Source organism: Equus quagga, chromosome 5, assembly GCF_021613505.1.
Source record: "Equus quagga isolate Etosha38 chromosome 5, UCLA_HA_Equagga_1.0, whole genome shotgun sequence".
NCBI lineage: Eukaryota > Metazoa > Chordata > Mammalia > Perissodactyla > Equidae > Equus > Equus quagga.
The window spans coordinates 102931020-102952943 of record NC_060271.1 but is presented as its reverse complement, the minus strand read 5'-3'; the positions used below and the strand labels follow the sequence as shown (position 1 = coordinate 102952943).

General features: G+C 36.6%; 1 protein-coding gene across 2 annotated transcripts in view; it reads right to left on the bottom strand.

Annotated features, from left to right (window-relative positions):
• Positions 1-605: 605 nt before the first annotated feature.
• LRPPRC (leucine rich pentatricopeptide repeat containing) overlaps positions 606-21924 on the bottom strand; it is a 104212-nt gene continuing 82893 nt past the window's right edge. For both annotated transcript variants that reach the window (XM_046661178.1, XM_046661180.1), the window contains exons 30-38: positions 20863-20989; positions 15225-15313; positions 11497-11701; positions 9592-9731; positions 9343-9458; positions 6792-6866; positions 4664-4748; positions 2592-2734; positions 606-765 (exon numbers count right to left, since the gene is read on the bottom strand). In XM_046661178.1, the coding sequence (XP_046517134.1) occupies positions 709-765; positions 2592-2734; positions 4664-4748; positions 6792-6866; positions 9343-9458; positions 9592-9731; positions 11497-11701; positions 15225-15313; positions 20863-20989 (1037 nt within the window). In that variant the 3' untranslated portion in view covers positions 606-708. The remainder of the gene's footprint in view (positions 766-2591; positions 2735-4663; positions 4749-6791; positions 6867-9342; positions 9459-9591; positions 9732-11496; positions 11702-15224; positions 15314-20862; positions 20990-21924) is intronic.

Below are 21924 nucleotides of genomic sequence, written 5' to 3'. Positions count from 1 at the left end.
CAAAGCCATGACTGAGACACAGTTTGAGAGACTTCTGTGAACAGAGGCTCCTGGAAGCCACCATGGAGAAGGGTAAGCACGGTGCGGAGCCTCCAGGGTTGGAAAACAGCACCCTGGCCAAGGGCAAGTGACAAGTCTCTTTGAGTCTCTGCTTCTCACTGGAAAAATATGAGGGCTGGATCTGATGACTCACAAGATGCCTTCTGGCGCCAACATTTTACAGAACTGGAAAGTTATGCAGGGCTTCAAAGAATTGTTATATTATAGAATATTAAATATTACAAAGTTCACTGAGCATCATTTTGTCCAGCTCAAAATTTTTCAGATCAACAATATTAACATGCAAGTCTTAAATAAAGAACAACCTTTTTATGAAAATTGTAAACAACACAAAACACGAGAACTGAAGAGTCAATGGGAGAAGAACCCTGAAAAACTACGGCTTCAGACATTAGGAGCCTCGAAGAAAATGCCGTAGATTTATATTGTAGGCAAAACCCAAAATAAGTCTAGTGACTGAGTGCACACAATTATTGTCAATGAGATCTGAACCTATCATATAATTATATGATGATATACAAATAAAAAAAAGTACATAAACAAAGTAACTTTTCATTTATTTATTTTGTTCTTGCAAATACATTTAAAAAATAACATTTTAGACACAGAATTACAAATACACACAAAACAAAGTAGTGGCTGCTTTTTTCACAAAGGGTTCTCCCTTGATTCCTTTAGCTGCTTTGCATAAAACTCAAAGCTTTCCTGTGAAGGAGACAAAAAGAGAGGGAAGTCACAGATAAAGTTACTAGCAAGAGGTGATGGTACAAAACTTACAAATCAAAAAGTACTGCACACTGGTAGCACAGACTGCAGGGCCTATGGCAGTCGCTGTCCCCTCGAGCTTCAGCACTCCTTTGTTTTACGAAATCATCAGTTCAAGGGCCCAAATTCGGAGTGAAGGCTAGGACAGGCGCCTCTGCAGTGTGCATGCACGTGCGTGCAGGTATTTACACCTGGGTACAGAAGGCTGAGGGGTTTGAAATAAACATGGTGCAGTGACTTTTTAGCTCCACGACACAATAAAAAGGAATTGTACATATACAATTTCTCTTATTAAATAAAATAAAATTTCCTGGGCAACTATTGAATGAGAGAAAATATTTGAAAGTCATATATCTGATAAGGGGTTAATATCAAACATATATAAAGAACTCATACCACTCAACAGCAAAAACCAAAAACTTTGATTAAAAAATGGGCAGAGGAACTGAATAGAAATTTTTCCAAAGAAGACATACAGATGGCCAACACGCGCATGAAAAGATACTCAACATCACTAATCATAAGGGAAATGCAAATCAAAACCTCACACCTGTTAGAACGGCTATTATCAAAAAGACAAGAAATAACAAGTGTTGGCGAGGATGTGGAGAAAAGGGAACCCTTGTGCACTGTTGGTGGGAATGTAAATTAGTGCAGACACTATGAAAAAACAATATGGAGGTTCCTAAAAAAATTAAAAATAGAACTATCATATAATCCAGCAATTCCACTTCTGGGTAAAACACTAATTTGAAAAGATAAATGCACTCCCATGTTCACTGCAGCACTATTTACAATAGCCAAGACATGGAAACAACCTAAGTGTTCACCAATGGATTTAAAAATATTCCATACAATGGAATATTATTCAGCCAGAATAAAGAATGAAATCTTGCCATTTGTGACAACATGGATGGACCTTGAGGGCTATGCTAAGTGAAATAAATCAGAGAGAAAAAGATAAATACTGTAGGATGTCACTTATACATGTAATTAAAAAAACCAACCACAGACAAAACTGACCTCATGGATATAGAGAACAGACTGGTGGTTGCTGAGGTGGGGGTTGGGGAGGTGGGTAAAATGGGTGAGGGGGTCAAAGGCCCAAATTTCCAGTTATAAAATGAGTAAGTCATGGGGATGCAAGGTAACAGCACGGTGACTATAGCTAATAATACTGTATTGCATATTTGAAAGGAGCTAGGAGCGAGAATCTTGAAAGTTCTCATCACAAGAAAAAAAATTTGTAACTAGGTATGGTGATGGATGTCAACTGGACTTACTGTGGTGATCATTTTGCAATATATACAAATATTTAATCATCATGTTGTACGCCTGAAACTCATATAATGTTATGTCAATTATACTTCAATAAAAAATAATTTCCTAGATGAAGAAATAAAAGCCCAAGTATTTAGAATGAACAAGTAATTAACAGGGACATAATATGCTTGGTTACTGAAATACGTTAAATCCTATTTCAAGTTGAAATGATGAGAGAACCGCCCCAAGGACATTTGATAAATTCCTATCTACAGCTGAAGGTCTGAGACTGACCTTGTACTTAAACCTCGGCCCCAGGGGGCGATGTTCGCACACACCAAACCTGAGGCACGATCGTTCAGTTCCCCAAGCCCTCCCCTGAGGTTCTTCCCAGAGATTTAATCCTCCTGTAATTAAGTATTCAACTTATTTTTTTACACATTATTATGAAGCACACATAAATCTGTGGAGGTATTTTTTCCCCTTAATTAAGAAATACTCACAGGAGGCTCAGTGAAAGGGACAGACTCTCCAGCATTCTTCAGAAAAACTGCGTAACGCTTTAGAAACAGATCGTTCAACTTCATATTCTTTGCAGTCAAGTTTTCATATAGTGCTTTAGCAGACACGACATCATTGTCCAAGACTGAAGAAAAAGATATTAAGCATAGTTAAAGACGATCTATCTTCCTCTTTTCCCAAAACACTTAGCTGTTCAGGGACTCATGGATCCCGTTATCCCAAGGCAAATGAATACTTAACCACCTTCAGAAACGCCACACTCGGAACCTACAAGCTCCCTCACTCCTTCCCCATACTTCTCATTCAGCATTATTCACTATGGAAGAGACGGAAAATGACAAACATGGCTATTTTTAAAGACCCATGAGAGTTAAAGTGACCACAAACTGAAGTCCTAAAACAGAGTCAGCACATACCATTCAACCCTCTTCTGCTTAAAACCACACTTTGAGATTAAGCTAATTCAGGGACTGCTGTGAGGGGCATGTCAATTATGTACAAATCTGTATCTACATCAAGATCATCAGCTAAACACCAAGAAGACTTTCAATGCATCCCCTACCGTAAAAGAAGCAAAGATGAGGAATATAGTTAGTATAATGACAAAAACAAAATCTGTATACATTATCAACATACATAAAAAATTTATATACATCTATATAACATTAAGAAGTTACACTAATATTTCACTCACTTGGATGATGAAGGAGCCTAGAAGCTAAGGTTAGCTGGCTCTCTCTGCACTTGCAGCTGATTTGCAGAAAATTTGTTTTAAGTTTGTGGAGATTACAAGGGCTCTGCTAACAATGGCTGTTGGTAATCCAACTCTTTAATTTTGCATTAGATGAACATCTAAGCACCAAACAACCCCCACCCTACACTGACGCTGAATAACCAATCCCAACTCCAGCAGCGCCAAGGTGAGCCTTCAGGACGCGTGTGAGAAATTGAGGGATCAATCCAAGGATCTCCCAAAAAGTAATGAGCATAAATCACTCCTAAGCTCTCACTGGAGTTGAACAGATCTTTGCAGTTTGGGTGGAGTCAATTTCCAGGGTAAATCCTTTGTTCCTCTCGCTAAGGGACAAACCCTCCAGGCAGCTGCTCAGAAAACTCTCCCAATCTTCCCCTTCACAGCTTCCTGATCTCCCTGCGCCTCTGCCCCCCAGTTCCCAAGTGGGATCACACAATTCAGTAGTCGTTTTATGCTGTTTGACACATAATATTCCATGTTATTTAGTTATTGTTTAATATCTGCCAATTCCACAGATGGAACTTTGAGAAGGTTTATAATTACAGCTCTATTTTGAAATACATCATGTTCCCCTCCCAAGAGTGGAAAAATGGAGATCCAATTTACTAATTCTGATTGCTGAGTCCGTTGTCTTGCCAACAATAAAATCAACAAAGCAATCCTTAGTTACTCCTTGCCTCAAGTGAGCAAATCAGTGGGTGGCAGATGGATAGGTGATCACAACTTAGAAATGCTAACGTTTATCTTAGTTACTGAGGAAACGTTAGACTGGTTCCCTTTCATATGTGATTGCCTTGCAATGAGGGAACAAACTGTTTAAAAGAGTGGAATTTCAACTGTGACTTAAGGTAAAACCTTGGGATCCACTTTTTAATTAAGGTCTGCTGTTTCAAAGGAGAAGGTAGGCACGCAGGGAGGGTACTGCAGGAGCAAGAAGGCAAGTCAAGTGACAGTCTCCAATAGGTATCATTTCAGGTGGCAGAGCCTTGGGGAGACTGGACCGGTTCCCGATACGTGAAGCCACGTGAACTTCCACGTTTTTCCCCAGGAGCCTCGGATCCTACCCAACACACCTGGGCCCCTCTGAAGATGCTCAGTGACATTTTTTATGTTAAAGTTATATGAGTAATTTCACATTTTTCTTAAATATAGTTTTAAAACATTCTAAAGCTAAATAAATTATTCTGTCATAAGTAATTATCGGATATTTAGGATTACTGCTTTTGAGCTGAAGACTTAGCTAACTATGCTACAAATATTTAAATCACTTAAATACTACAGTCAGATTAAACTTATTACCATAGCTTTTCATGATGGAAGTGTATGCTTCTTCCTTTTCAGTTAATTCAGGAATCAATTCTAACAAAGATTTCAGAGCTGGTGCCTAGGAAATTAAATACAGGTAACATTACCATAACTCAAAAGAACAGTAAAACATAATGTCCGTTTATCAGTGTTCTATCAAAAAGTCTTGACAATAATTACAACAGAACTGCCTATTCCATGGACGATTTTCCCTTCTGTATATCATAGTATTTGATGTCGATTTAATAATTCATAGACAAAACAAACCAGGATTTTTCAAAAGTTAATGGAATTCTATTTATATTTCTATGACTATTTTCATAAATTATTATAAAGATTACTTCTTTTGTCAACTGGTGACCACACCAAGAAGTTACGTGATCCCAAAGGGGAGAGGACGTAATACTGCATCTTTAGGTGCCAAAAGTTTTAGATGAAATGTGAAGACTTCAGTCAAACATTCTGAAGTTTTCTCTACTTGGTATATAATAGAGCATTTTCAGGACCTCGTTGGAATTTTTACTCGATTGCTTTTCAGAGGGTATCTAGACACAGCTATGGTTTTACTTCCTGTAGTGAACACAGAACTGCCACACCCTAAGGAATAACCACTGAATGTTTCCAAACACACTCCAATATTGCTGGACAAATCAAAGGTGGATACATTTACACTCTGTTCCCACCTGACCAAGAAAAGTTCAATCTGGCTTAATTAGTCTAATATCAAAGAGCTAGATCCTGTAATTGGAATTTTTAAAAACTTCAACTCACTCTTTAGCATGCTCATTCAGTCAATCCATAAGTGGACTACATCTTTCCAGGACATCCCACAATTCAAAGTCTCCTGGGCGGAATGTTCTCAGCACATATATTACTGAGCACTTCCTGTCCCATCTTCTGAAAAGGCAGTAGGTACCTGGCACAGCCCCATATGTGGAGGGACAGGAGCTTTTTAGATTTCTTATACTTCTTAATCACAAATTTTAAAAAAGTCTTTTTGAAAGGAAAAAAAAGGGGAACTAAATATTTCCTAAAAATTATTTGTTGTAAATAAATACGAGACAGACAAAATCTCTAGAGTGTTTTTAGATAAAAGTGCAATAAGGTAAATTACACAAAGAAGTGTGTGTATTTGTGGAGGAAGTGTGTGGAGATTAAGGAAAACTAGACCTCCCACACTGGGAACAACCTAAATGTTTCACATAAAACAAACAGTACTACTGGCGCTCAGCTTGAAACTTCATAATGTGCCCAAAGAGACTAAGAATGGGGTTTCTGGTGCTCAACAGGTAAAACTGGATCTAAAAAAATTTTTTTAAATATGCTTTTATTCTGAAGATTTTATTTTTTTCCTTTTTCTCCCCAAAGCCCCGCAGTACATAATTGTATATTCTTAGTTGGAGTCCTTCTAGCTGTGGCATGTGGAAAGCCGCCTCAGCATGGCTTGATAAGCGGTGCCACATCCGCACCCAGGATTCGAACTGGTGAAACCTTGGGCCACCACAGCGGAGTGCACGAACTTAACCACTTGACCATGGGGGTGACCCCATAAAAAATGCTTTTATCCTTTTTTTTAAAACATCAAAAATATGACTTGGTCCTGTTTCTCACACTCACACACACTCACACGCCTTTTAGTGTAAATAAGGTAACCTAGAAACTGAGAACATTAATTTGTAGCACATACCAGTTTTAAAGCCAAACGGCTCATCCACCTGACGGCTTATATCTGACAAATAGTCACAAGCCGCCACTTGCCAGGAGACGCTCTGCAGGGTGAAGTCTCCCTCGGCAGGTCTCCTGCTGAACGTGCTAAGTGACCTGAGCAACAGGACTGGTATCCTCCGTTTCCAAGGGCCCTTTCCTGGAGCTCTCACTGCACAACTACATGCACAGAGAATCCACTGCATATACTGACTTGTATTTCCACTACAACTAAGGGGCCAGAACTGACTCCATAGCAACATCTGAAAAAGTAAACAACTACAGACAAGCAAGTCTTCAATCTCTAGAGTGTTTTTATATAAAATCCTGAAACAACAAACTCTTACATGATACTCAATAGCTTTGAACAAGACTGGCTTATAGCACAACTGGTGCGTCAGCAAGTAAAGCACAGTACCTTTCCTCGTCTCCGAGAACTCCGAATACAGAACACCAGGAAAATTGGGGTCTGTTCAGCAATTGCACCACATCTCTAAAAAGTGAAACATTATTCAGTAAGTGAAGATTCTTGATAAACAAGCAGACCAAGGTGAACACTCCCAATTAAGAAAGTTCACAATAATACAGTAATGTGTCATTACCAATAGGAAGGCCTAATAGTCAACCAATTTTTTTAAGGTAAGAAAAAAGAAAACAAGTGCAAGTTATGCCAAGCTTTTATGAATGCTGTCCTTGGCATCACAAGTATAAAGTTTGTTTAAAAAGAAAAGGGAAAAATTAAACTAATGCTTCAACAACCACAGCATAAGGTTTAGGACTGCAAAGAAAGAGGGAAAAAAAGAAACACTATTCCTCTCCAATTATACTGCCAAGCATTCACAAGTGAGCTAGGGATCATAAGGTTAATTATACATTTAATAAGGTGTCAGGGAGATAACTGCTCGTTTCTTTATAAAAATTAAAATGTACAAAGCAAGTTCTCTTTAAAGTATAATTACCTACACTTATGCATACAAAAGGACTGATTTCAATCTCTCTATTTTATAAAAGGCTTTCATCGCAACAGACAGCCAGTGCTTGAGAAAGAGACAAAAGTTAAACTCAAAAAAAAAAAGTTTATATGACAGACCAGATAAATCAAGTGTCTATCCAATCTTAGATGCTATAGTAAAATCAAATATGGCAAGACAATATTTTAGTTTACATTCATCACAGATGTCATTCTCTTAAGTTTCTAAAAGCACACGGCTCTGTCAAAGCTTTAAAATATTGTCAATACTAAAATGAATAGGATAAAAAGAACTTTTGGGGACACACAGAATATTTACATTATAAACTGATGTTTTCGACGTCTGTGAATAAAGTATGCTTCACTACAGCAAGAATAATCTTTTGCTTTTGCTGTTTGACAAGCAGGTAAAGGCTGGGGAAAGGGTTTATCATCTGAACCTCTGTCTACTGAAGGATGAAAACGGAAAGTCTACTGCTGTTGCATCAACCCTCAGCTGTCATCAAGAGCCCCCGACAGGCGGCTGTGGGTGACACAGACCGGAGCTCTGAGGCAGCAGGCACTATCCCTGCTGTCTCCCACCCCAGGCTGCTGTCAGCCGTGTTCTTGAAGAGCCTTGAAAGCTTACAGCTCAGAACAAGCTGGTAGATGAATGACCAAGTGCCACTTTCTAAAGAACTATCAAAATGACGTGCTAAAATCGAATGAGTACCATCACATGTATGATTAGATATGCATACACCCCTAGTAGGTACACTTAGATATGTACACACAAAGATAAAGCATTAGGATTTATGCCTTTCAAGATAGAGTTTTTAACACTAAAGGCAGCAAGATTAAACAATGAAAAGATTCCTGAAATCCCTATCATAAACTGCCTTTCCTGTAAAAAAAAAAAAAAAAGGAGGAGAAGGAAGGAAAAAATTAAACAAACCAAACCAAAAATTTCCAATTAACTGGAATTTCTCTCTGTCCAGGAACAAAAGTAAAATAAGCCTTAGAAGCAGTGCCAATTTACAATTTTTACAGAACTGTTAACATAGAGAAATTTCTCAGGAACTCCTTTCACAAGTGGCTTAGATGCTACTGTCAACCTAGATGAACTTTAAGGATCAAAACTAGAGCCGGAGCGAATGGGTGCAGGCTCACCTTCCAGATCTACCGCTTAGGATGTTTTGCAGCTAGTGAGAATGTAAGTGAACATACTACTATTTACTCTCAGAAACTGGTCCCAGGCCTCAGTGTGACACAGGGAGTCTACACAAATACAGCCGTTGGTGGGATCACGGTGACTGTTTGACTGCCACCTGCTGGGAAGGGGCTCCCCGGCGGCGCCTGTTTGTGTACATTGCCAGTGGCAGCTCCGATCACCCACCGTTCTGTCGGCACTTGGTGCAGCTTTATATTTAGTGCTGTTAAAATGGCATGAATGCAGTTGTCTCCCTCCCTGAAGATTGCTAATTTAACTGAGCGTGCGGGCCACAGCGACCTGCATTTGTCATTTAATGTGTCAGTGACACACAAGTGAATGGAAAGCAAATTCAACTCTTAATAAACCTTGAATAAGGCACTGAGAATGTTTGAGTATTCAAGCGAGAAGTTGTACTTAAAAAGCAAATATTTCCTACTTTTTGTTTGCAAACTGTGTTGCCATGGGGACGCACGGTATTTAGAGCACTAGAGAAATTAAAGTAGAAAATCAAAGGAATTGTTCTGCGTTACCTATCTGCACAGAAACATTGGTCATTAAATCATTTCAGCAAAACACCTCTGCCCCTTAAATTGAAGGACATTACTAGTCTGATTTGGCATCTTCAAAACCAGCAACCTAGAACTTACAATCCAGTCCTTGCCAGGCAACCCTGATTCACAGTGAATTTAAATGTGCCAGCAGCACCACACTTCATTCTGGTACCCTACCACACACCTATGTTTAGAAATTCCTCAATTTACTTCTCACAAGCCACAAGCCACTGCTCCATGTGTGGTGGGTCATTACCTGTAGGAGAGCTCTGGCATCATCCACCTTGCCTGAATCCACAAGCTGAAGGAAGAGATCGGTGACAGGTTTGTAAACTGCAAACTGATTGGCCAATCTCTCTGCCATGATGCTTACTGAAAAAAATGACAGGTAAGAAAAAAATCTTTCATTTAAACAGTGGTATAACTCATCCACCAAAGAAATTGAGCCCAGTCTCGCTAGAGAGAAATGTGCTTCTACGTTCTGCAGCAAGAACAGCTAACTTACTCTTTTCAACTGCTGGTTCCAGCTGCTCCTCTATTACTTTTCTGAATAAGTATGCCAAGCCAAAGTACTGGGGTTCCATGGTTTGATTCCCTGAAGTAAGCATATTTTCAATGTTTTCTATTGCAACATCTATGTTATTGCTGTAAAAGAAAGGAAAATAAATTATAAAGAAATATTTCCTTTTGTGTTAATATTGCAGGCAGTTTTAGTATGAGAACTTACTTTGCAATCACACATACAAATACTTCTGGAAAAAAAGGAAATACATTTATAATTAACTGGATAAAAAACACTACGCAAGTTGAACCCAATCACATTTAGGTAGCAAAAGCAATCACTAGGTGGTTTATACTACAATAACTGAAGTAGTTGCTGATTTTAAAACACTGCTCTAGAGCCAAGATCAAACAACTATATATAGAAGAATTAAGGAACGATACCTTAAGAAAATATTATATCTTAAATATTTGATTCTTCCAGCTCTTTGGATATAAAATGAAAACTTGTTTAAATGCTGTTAACTTTTGCTTTATAATCTATAACTGGTTACCACTGCATGAAGATAATATATTAACATCTCAGCATTCTCAAAGACATTGATGATTGTCTTCCAAAGGTATATTTTCATATCTGTCAACCCACAGTCACAACAATTTGTTTTTGTCAGATATTATACAACATTTGGAAAATATTCAATTTATACTAAAATTCTCAGAAAAAAGTATCATCATACTTTACATTAAAAAAGTCAATTGCATGGCCTTATTTAACAAGTTATAATACAAATTATCTTTATGACTATCTTTTTGGTTAAGGTACTCTTTAACTGACACTTAAGAGTTATGATATGGCACTCCAAATCCAAATAATCAATTTTTTGCTGAAATTATGACCTAAAACATAAGAATTCTCTAACTAAAAAGGAATACCCTGTTAGAATAAATTTTTCTTATAGATTTTAGTTAGATAATTATTTAATAGTGAATAAAAACACTCTATTCATCATATAAAACTGTGTTTATGTGATAAAATTTTAAAATTCATCCAGATCTTACTGGGATAATTTCCTTGATCTTCCAACTTATAATCACATTTTCTTACTAACAGGAAAGTTTAAAGTTCTATTTGGGGAAATAGATTTAAAAGGGAAAAACAAAGAAACACAACTTCTTCTCTGCCCAAAGACATAAGAACAAAATATCCTGCAAAAACAAACACTACATTTTAATATCACAATCCATTAAGTGTATGTAAGATTAATTACTAAAGAATTTTTTTTTAAAAAAGCAGGAAGTGTCAATTCCAAAATTACCCCCATGAATCTTTAACTTGAGCAAAGTACTTTGCTAGTGAGGTTAATAAAAATCAAGTCCTCATTTACTTCTACAGTGGGGATTCTCAACAAGCAGTCTCGAGATGGTGGGAAAAGAATCACCTCTCACTCCCTCCCTTCTTGTGGGTGTGTGTTGACAGGGTGGATGGGTAGGAGAGCGGGGAAAAAGGAAACATCTATTTTTAACAAGCTTGCTGGGCCCTTTTTTTCACAATGTTCTAGTAGAGTGTCATCACACTCAAGTGTTGCTAACAATCAAATGAACTCATTTTTCACCTCTGTAACCAAGTATTTTGACAGTAAGGGCCTGGCATGTGTGAATGAGGAAAGGTACCAATAGTGGAGCAAGTTTTACAATTCAAAAAATTTGATAAATGCTGTTTACTCTAAGGTTTAATTTAAAGTTAAAATATATTTTGTAACATATAATTAATCCCCAAAAGAGAATAATAAGCAAGTGGCATCAATATTTCCTCTGTGGTTGATATTGTTTCTAATAGCCTAAAAACGTTTTTTGAGATAATGCTCCTTCCAGTATCCACTGGAGGAAAAGAAAGCTCGAAAATACTCACTTCTTTATTTGTGCCAAAGCAATGTTATTGATGAAAACCATATTTGAAAGTCCAATGGAATCTTCGAGTCCATTTACCATCTTCTGAATCGCTTGTATGCTTTCTAGATCACCCTTCAAAGCACATGCCTGAATAAGGCGGGTCACTGCTATCCTAGAAGGCATCTGCTCCAGATCCAGGGCTGTTTTTAGTGTTGTTAGAGCCTCTACAACAGAAGAGCAGGTGCCAGAGTTTTTCTTATATGGAAGGTACTGACTTTAATGCATTTTGAAAACCAGCTTTTAACTGCGAGCACCAAATGGCTATACACAAAAAAAGTTTTGAATAATTTATTTGAGACTACAGAAAATATTGACGCTTTATAAGAAACCTAAAAAGAAATAATGATTTGTTTGACTCAGATATCAGAGACTAGAGAAATTTCTCCTGTAAGTCACAGAAAAAATACAAATGTTACTGACAGAAAGTGGGTTCCAGTCTGGGATAAAATTTAGTGACTATTTTCAAGGAAGTTGACAAGTTTAGAGAAATATAAATAAGAATTTTAAAAATTAAGAAGTTTCCAAAAATATGCAACTTCCACCCACATTCATACTTTCCCAGATTTTATTATACTCAAAGATTATATGATTATCAGAATCTTGTAATACCCCAGAGATTCCGTCTTGAAAACAAAGTCTCTTTTTAATCCAAACAGGATCGATCCCACAGGAGCAGCTAAACTGGAACATTCCACTTTCACACTAACAAATTTATTTCACATGACTCAATACCTTGTAGATATTTTCTTGCACTCATTTTTCAAAGAAAATAAAGCTCATTAGATTCTCATGGATACAGCCACAGGAGTTTCTGTTTTTTTAAAAGTATACTGACAAGCACTTGATTATGGATAAATATGGAATATCCTTCTGATTTACTGACTCACGTGCAAGTGTACTGAAATCATTGTATTAAATAAAGTGGTGGATTGGAAGGAAAATGTAATACTTAGCATAACAATCACCACTATCGCTACCAAAGAAACCTTCATGGCTTTATAGCAATTAAAGCCATGTAACCTAGACAAGACTAAGACTCTCAAAGCAGCTTTCCAAATAAGATCAGCCTATCTTTTACAGAAGAATAGGGAAAGGGTAATAATTAAACAGTCTCTTAAAAGTGATACAGTAAGAGATAATGAATTCAGCATTTATTACTGAATAAACAATTTATAATTAAATTGATTCTCAAATGAGGAAAAGGGAAAATAGGTAGTTTTAAAAGGGATGTTCAATAAAATTTTATAAATACATATGTACATACAGGAAAGAAAAATTGCTTATACCATCTTAATATAATCTACAGAAAATAATCTTGATAAAATCTTAACTGGTGGTCATACACAGATAATCAACATCATAATATTCTTATTAAGCAAGAACACCGTCGGCTAGGGAGGATCTTCCCACCAGTGAATCAAAATAATAACCAAAATAAGATCACGATGGTGACAGTAGTAACTGGCATTGACTAAGCTTTTACCACACTTGTGGAGCATGTACTACACGCCGAGCACAGTACCAAGCAACTATCCTTCTGATTTAAGTACCAGATTTCTGGGTGAGAAACAGGCATGGAGAGTTTAACTTTGCCCAAGGTCATGTTGTCAGACATCAACCCAAGAATCTGGCCACCCTAGAGCCTGCATCTATGGGTGCATGTGCGTGTGAGAGGAGGATCAAGGAGAACAGATCCTTTTCTTGGGAGTATGGGACCCTGGAACCTAAATAATATTCCTATGCAGAAATTGCCTTCTGTACAGTTTATGAGTTAAGAGACACCAAAAACAGGAACCATCCACACCCCTCCCGAGTCCTTTTTACATTATCACCTAATTTGCTTATAATATTGATTACACTGCAATGGTGCCATTATCACCTATTAATATTCCAGAAAAATATCAGCTTATAAAGTTAGATTAAGACTGAACTGGCTTTTTTTTTCTTCCTGCTTTAGATGGGATTGAGAAAAAGAAACCTGAAAAAGAGAAGGGAAATGTTAAAAATTGGGAGCTCTCATCAGCCATGGAGCACAGTAAGGAGATGGAGATAGAGCCAACAGCATGCCCATCCTTGCTGATGGCCACTTTAACAATAGGTTAGTCTGTAGCAAGGCACGGGAGGTGGTGTGTCGGGGTGGGGGTGGTAGTGGGTTCATGGCTCCTGCTCTCAGCCTGTCTCCAGTTGAGCTGAATAGCTGAGAAGAAAAGATGTGAAATTATATCATGTAGTTTTTTACAGTTTTCACAGGGCACCTAACATTCAAGTAAAGGGCAGGGGTCAAGTTAAATTCAGTCCAGATTTAGCTCAAAACTTAACCCCTTGAAATTAAAAAAGTATTTTATTCTTATCTCCGTGTCTACAGAAATATAAGCTATTTACAAAAATGAGCTTATTTATATGGGCAGCAAGTTTAATTTTTCAGTTTTAAAACTGTTTATCATTTATACATAAAATAACTTGACAAAACCTTTCTATTGAAAATAAAATGAAAGCTTTTAAAGTTTTAATAACCAGCCCTACATCACTCAATTATGACTTAGGGTTGTCCAAAAAGACTGTCTAGATTGTCTGGCCCTTCCTGTGGAATGCTGAGGTAGAAATTTTGCAAAGGGAGAAATCCTCACGTACAGGCTCAGTCTAATCAATTAGGAAGACATCTAAAGACCAGCACATTTAGGTGTTACAGGCAACATTACGGCTGCACAATTAGAAACTCTCTCTTAGGGACGTGAAATTGTTTTATCAACATGCAAGTGAGGAATAACACCATTATTATAGACTGAGGAAGAAACAAGGTAACATATTTAACACTTAGAGCTTTTTTAATCTTTCTTAAAGATTTCCTAAGTGGGTTTTGTTGTCCTGGCAAAACTGTAGTGTTACTGAATTGACTAATTCGAATGTAAAACTAAGCATGAAATGACGCTTACCTAAATTTAAATGATTCATCATTTCTCCCCTTGGGAGCTCCTTTACAGACCCCCACATCCAAGTCCATCCCTCTGCAAACCCATAAACAGCCACTACCAAACAAACAGCCCCCATCCCAACCCTCCCCAAAGCCATCTCCACATCTTTCTGGTGTTATCCTCTTAAGATTAATTTAAAAACTCCAAACTCCAAACAAACACCATATTTTACTGCTGTTGGTATTATGAACTATTAAAAAAGTATTAGATTAAGTTTTAAAAATCAATATTATAATCATTTGGTGCACAATCCCACACATTTAACACTCAATTTAACTCATTTGCTATCTCACACACAACCAATACAATATGCAAGAAACAACTGCTGGGAATTGTTTCAGATGCTCTAAAGTATGTTAATTTCCAAAGCAAAATGACGTGTGCTGTGAATTTTAACGCACTTGAAAGCCTGTACTTTCTCTCGTTCTGGAACACAAATTTTGCATGTCTGAAGAGCTGTGATTCATCTTAAGAAAACCCATCTTGTGTTAAATGGAATGGAAACTGGACTAAGTGGTCAAATGACAAGTACATTCATATTCAAGCTGTATTATAAATGCATGTACAGTAATTTACGTCTCTCAGCTACCACAAAAGGCTCTTGATAAGCAGGTAATTTGCTAAATGGACTCCTTTATCCAAGTATTCGAAGGGCGTTACAAGAAAAATCTGCAGAGGCATTAATGTGACGTAAAGGTCAAGCATTGTGACATACCTTTCAAATAATCCCGCCTAACTTGCGTTATGATGAGGAGGCTGCTGGCAGCATCGTTCAGTGTGAAGCCCTTGATGTGGGTCTCAGCGCTAAAAGAAGCAGACATTTAGAAAGGAATTACTGACATGCTTCTGATACGATAATAAATGGTTGAGCACCAAGGTGAAATTATAAAAACTACTGTTCGTATGTTAAAAATATTGCTGCAAAATATCGACCTGGAGACAGCTTTTGTGTTATCCTGTCAATGGTTATAGAAGGATAATTTTTTTTTGCATTCTGACAGATGACAAAGTTGGAAATGAGCAACAAAAGAAACAAAGTACAAGATTTTTTTTAAACAATCGGTTCAGATTCTTGAATGCTGACATATTAGATGACTAAAATAACTGCATGCCCTGCATTGTTCTGCTGTATCCTAAGCTGGATACTTTTTCCTCTTTTTTCTGCATTCACCATAATTATAAAATGTAAAACTATTCTTTCAGCAACAAAAATGAACATTTATTTTCAGCACTGTATATTTTAACTATAAACTAATGCATATTACTAACTAACACCATATCATTTGGTTGATTAATTTTCAAGTTTCTGTCATCTAGATACATACAGTTTTTAAAGGTGAACATACTACAGAATGAAAACCATTGTTAGGATAAAATTAAAAACTTCACACAACAATCTTGTCTTAGCCTTAAATTTGAAACAAACTCCACCCCCGAACTTTTTAAAACTCAAGAGCAAAAAATTGCTTTATTTATCATTAAAACCTACAGGATTTAAAACAAAAACAAACAAAAAACGCCCTAGCCAGAGATGATTTGTTTGCTACATTGTTTGCACATCTCCTGGGATGAAATTTCAGCATCCTAATACCGCCAGGTTCATCTCCCGATTAGGAAATCTCCAAAGGTCAAAAGGAGCAAAAGCAATTGCTGCCATTTGCCTTATCAAGCTCAGCGATGATCTTGTTGCCAGCCTCGCCTGCTGACATGAACATCTAAGCTGAGCAGATTGAGAGGAAAGCAGGGTCACCGCTAAATTATTCTCGTCAATCCCAAGAAAATCCTCCAAAGACACCGTGATGCGCCCATGTTCTCGGCCACTTCCAGCCTGAGGTTCAGCCCTGCCGTCCCCGGTGTGGGATTTTCTTACCCCCCGACCGATCCTCTTAATCCCACCAAAGCACCCATTGCTCAGTTTGACTTTTTTCCTTTGTCCCATCTGTCAAAGCTCTTAAGTCAACAACTCGTGCATAAGACTATAAACTGCATAAAATAAAGGATTTACTTTCTCAGTCTTTAGCATGATTAAATAGTAAACACTATTAAAAATAAGCTCACTTCTTATGCCAACATTATTACAGGTATTATATCATATTTACTTTAAAATATTACCTAAAATTCATTAAAACCACGAAGTAAGAAAACTTTTAATTGACAGTGTTTAGACTTAGAAACCTTTCAAAGACATCAAAATACAGAATATCTTCTTTCAATCCCTTCCTATCTCAAGAAACTGCCTATCCAATACAAATATGAAAGTGGGCATAAATAGCAGAAAAAACCTCTCCCCAGATCTATTATGTACTGAAAATATGTATTTTACATACAAAGAAATTGACCGATAACGACCAAACTATATTTCAAATTGGTAAAAGGAGAAAAACTACAAAAGTTACCGGTAGAGATGTTAGCAATGGACTCATTTGTACAATACCAGAAAAGAAGTTTACTCCTGACCCACACTTTTGATCTGTCCTTTTGGAAAAGATCTAGTCCAGAGCTGTCAAATCAAACTTCCTGTGATGATGGAAATATTCTTTACCCATGTTGTCCAACAGAACAGTCACAAAGCCACATGTAACTATATGGATACTGTGACGAAGGAACGGAAATCTTAATTATCTTTAATTTTAATTTATTAATTAATTTAAACAGGTATATGTGGCTAGTGGCTACTGGATTGTATAACACAGAATTCTAGACATTTTCTTTTCACTTTCTGAACTGCCAAAATAAAGGAAAAAATTACAGAGCTAAAGGGGTATTAATCTTTTAACTTACAATCAACTGCAAAACTTAATCTGTCTTAACCAAAGATGACAGTATTACAGGAGAAATTTCACATTAGAGATTTCAGAGCAATGACTGGTCTATGGATTGTACTTACATAACATGCACATAGGACATTAGTCGGTGATTATAATTTCTCTTACTTTGAATAACAAAAACTGGCCAATCCAGTAAAAACCATCAGATTGATTTAGAACTATTTCTAGATGGAATGAAACAGGAAGCTAGTAGGGACAAGAGAAAATGAAGTGCTATTCTCAAAAGATAAAGCCGAGTTATTGTTACATGATTCTCAAATTCACTAATAGTGTAGTGTTATCAGAGATTTAAAATAATTTATATCCCTTATTGCTCTTTGAATAAGCAGTTCCCTTCCCTTGAAAGAATTCATTGTACTTAAATTTTTATTTTGAAACATTAGGAAATGGTGCAACTCCAGCTAAAAATTAAAGAAAGTTGGTTTCTTTAAAAATGTTTAAAGGCAGCTGTTAGTGTTACTTCTGATGTTATATTTCTTGTTGGGAAGGTTAAATGACTTTGTTAATAAAACTGAAGAAATCTCAGTAGAGGTCAAGTGAATCTACAACACATTAGAGACAGCACAGGTACAGCAAAAACAAAGACTGCATTTTTTAGTTCATCGGGAAACCTATTGCTCTTAAGATTGGACTAGTGACATCATGTAGGTAATTATAACAAGAGACTGCTATTTATGGACTAGAGTAACAGTGCTAGAATAATACTAGGGGGTACTGTCACTTGCTACAGTGGTTCATTTGGTCACACCATATTACAATAAAGATGCCTATAAAAAAAGGAACAATTCTTTTTATACTCTGATCATTCATAGAGAGCTGGAAGAGGAAGAGATCACCTAGTCTAACGTTGGCAATGAACTAGGAAATGAATCCAGAGTCGTTACGTGACATTCCTCCAGTAACGTAATTAGTTGGAAAACTGAACTCCAACTTTCACCTCTGAATTCCCCATCCAGAGTTATTTTCGAAAGTACTCACCGTAGATCTAACCCAAGATACAATTCTTCATAGTTAGATATAACATTTTTTTGGTTCAAGGGAAAGGATGCACATCCAATCCCAGGTCAGCTGCCTCTGGCATTCTAAGGCTTTGCATCTAGGATTCTCTTGGGCCCAAGAGCTACACGGGGAGGGCAGCTACAAAATACTCCTGGAAGGATAACACAGCTAAGATGAAAGTGCCCTCAAGAGTACAGAAAGGCTTCATGAAGATCTTGACAGGGTGGGAAGGCAAGAAGATAAACCTACATTTTACAAGTTGTAGACGTACGGGGAAACAGAAGGGCTGTGCCTATAACCAACTTATAAGTCAGCAGCTTTCACACAGTCAGACATAGTAAGAAATGATGTTATACACTACATACCAGTGCACAGATATACACATGCACGTACAACTGAAATAAAACTTTCACAAAACAGTATCTTTACTACATGAAGTGCTTTGATATTTTCTATTCTATTTCATTAAGAACAAAAATGTTGGTTCCAGTCCACTGAAGAGATTCCATGACCCACTAACTGATTACAAACTGTAGTTTGAAAAACTACTCCAGATCAGTGTTCTTCAACGAAAGATATGCATGAAGGCTCCAGAGCGAGACAAGAAAACATTTAAACCTCTTTTTAAATCTTATCCTCTGAAGAATTTCTATGTTTTACAATATATTTACATGTGACACATTAGGACAATTCACTATTAATGGTTTATGTTCAAAATGTTTAAGATACGTGATTCTTCGATCACCTGGGGTGTTTAGTGAAATGCAGATTCTTGGGCCTCGCACCAAATCAACCGAAACCAGAAGCTTGGGAGTGGGCTGTGGGGACTCTTTTTAGGCTACCAGAATGTAAGGCTCACCATTCCAGAACAAGCCCAATTAAAACGAAAAAATTACAATGTGTACCCTTGGGAAATATTTCAGAGGCCTTTGTCACCAACCTCAGGATTAAAAGTTTTTTAAAAAGTTTTCCTTCTTTGCTTCTATCCTCTTACTTAATTATACCCAATTCTCAACACAAAACGCTCCCTTCTTTTTTATGCCTCTTTCCTCCAAAACTCACCAGTGCTTCAGAACTTCTTTGCTTATTATGGATAGTGTTGGGATGGAGAGTTTAGATGATAATTTTTTGAGAGAAGTAATTTTAGGAAAAAACCCACACCCCCTTGACGACTTCAATGGTTACAGATGACAGGATACTGTTCAACGTCAAACATTCCAAGTCACTAATTGAGGGTGTATTGAGTAATCTAGGGGTAGGTAAATTTAATTAGCAACTGAATAAACGTACGAATGAGACACAGAACACATTAAAAATCTGAACTTGAAAGTGTTAGTGTGACTGCCCTTTATCAAGACATACAAATGACGAATCAAGACCATAGAGAGAGAGATATATACAAAAATCTCCACATACATGCTGTTATGTGTATGTGTATGGATATTTCCACAGATAAGTACACATTTTTCAAAATGCACTGAAACACAAACAGTAAATATGGCCTACAGTGCATAACTGTAACCTAACACTAGTATTAACACCAGATTTTCCAGCGAACTGCAAGAATGGTAAGCATCCATTTTGTATTCAGGATTCTAATATTCCAAAAGTGCTGTGACTAAAAAATTCTCAAGACCAAAAATTAGCCAAGAGAGATTATTTCAGAACTCACAATATATTAGAAAAAGGATGACCTCTGCCATTGAAAATAAACCCACTGACTCATCAACAGGGTAGGTCTACATTCCATTGCAGGTGACCTTGATCTACGCCTTTCTGGGATCTTTCTTATTAATAACTCAACTTTTCAACATACCTCCTTGGGCATAAGACAACAGAGTCAGTTAACTAACACACCAGGTAAGAAAACTTTATTCTTGTTCTGATTAACAAAGTATTTTACTCTAGGGAACTAGCCAGAGAGACAAAACCACTACCATCACCACCACATAGATTGAAAAAAAACCAAAATCAAACAAAAAACACAACAGAAGGGGAAAGAGAAAAGGTATTAAAATGTGTGGAGTGTCTACATTTTCTCCACTTCATCTTATCTACTTCAACACCCAGAAGCAATCTGTAACCTAAGTTTTATTATCCCCTCGTCATATAGAAGAAACACTGAGGCTCAGAGATGGGACATAATTTTCCCAAAGTCACAGAGCTTTCAAGTAAAATTCAAACGCTTGTCTAAGTTCAAAGCTGCTCTCACCACAAAAGGTACATGGATCTAGCTGCTGAACAAGAAACAGGATATAATAAAAAAATTACTTTTCTGTATATGGACATAATAAATAAGCTGTGAGGTTATAAAAGGTAAATAAAATGTACTGTACTGTGCAGGGCCAGTAAAAGTTGTATTTTTTATAGTTTAAAAAATCCCATAAAATTAGAAAACCATTTCCTACGAGTGTTGTGGGTAGTTGAGGATAATTAAGCAACTGCTATACAACATATCATTAGAAAAATCCTAATGATACCCAATTTTTTTTAAGTGATAGGTTTAATAAAAGGACTAATACTTACAAATCTTTCACTTGCATTGCTTGTGTAAAATTATCCTTCGTCAATAGTAATTTTATAAGACTGTTGTAAGTTTCACCGTTAAACACAACATTTCGATTTTGTGCTTTCAGGAAAATATTATATGCATCTATGAAAAAGAGAAAACAACAAAAAATGAGATGACATTATTCTGAAATGGCAAAAAGGAGGGAAAAAACCCTAAAACAAAGCCCCACACCTACATATTTCTGTTTCTTTTAACATACACCCACTATACCACTCTACAGAGACATCCAAACTGGCAGAGCAAGCAGATGCTGTCACTCTTCTAGTCTCTAAAAAACAAAGTGTCAATTTTGAAAACTATTACTTAATCCAAATGGACAGTCCCTGAAAGAGCTTCCTTTTAAAACTATTGTCAATAAATTATTTTCATGCCAATAAAAACGAGAATTTGTTCATTACAAGATAATATCAGTTTCAAAATAAATTGCAAAATGTGTGTTAAAGTCCAAATAAACCAGAGGTATAATTTAGATTGAGGGGAGCAAAAGATTCATTTTCAAGCAATCTTTAATCTATAAGTGGGTGGTTACAATGGTTAACATTTCAACACAATAGCATTAAAATAAATATAGCCTATAATTCTAAAATTAGGAGATCAAATTATTTGGCTTCGACAGGACTTATACAAAAACATACAATTTTCAAATATACAGATATCTAACAAGTAAACTAGGCAACATTTGTTTGACTGATTAACAGTTTTATTTCACTTGTTCACAATAACTGTCAGTGAATGAAAAGATGTTACCAAAAGAGAAGTAAGTGCACTTTTCAGTCACTTACTTTTCTGAAATAAAATTGCCTGGCTATAAACATCCAACTCAAACTATGATCCACTCTCTGGTGTGTGTAAACAAATCACAATGAAGATGGGGCATAAGTGAACTTTCATGGATGACCTTCTATGGATATAAAGCTCAACGTAAGGAAATACAGAACTGCCACTAGGAATGAACATGACATTAATGCTCAGAAGAACATTTCTGAGCTACATTAGAGGTTTCTAAACAGGCAGAA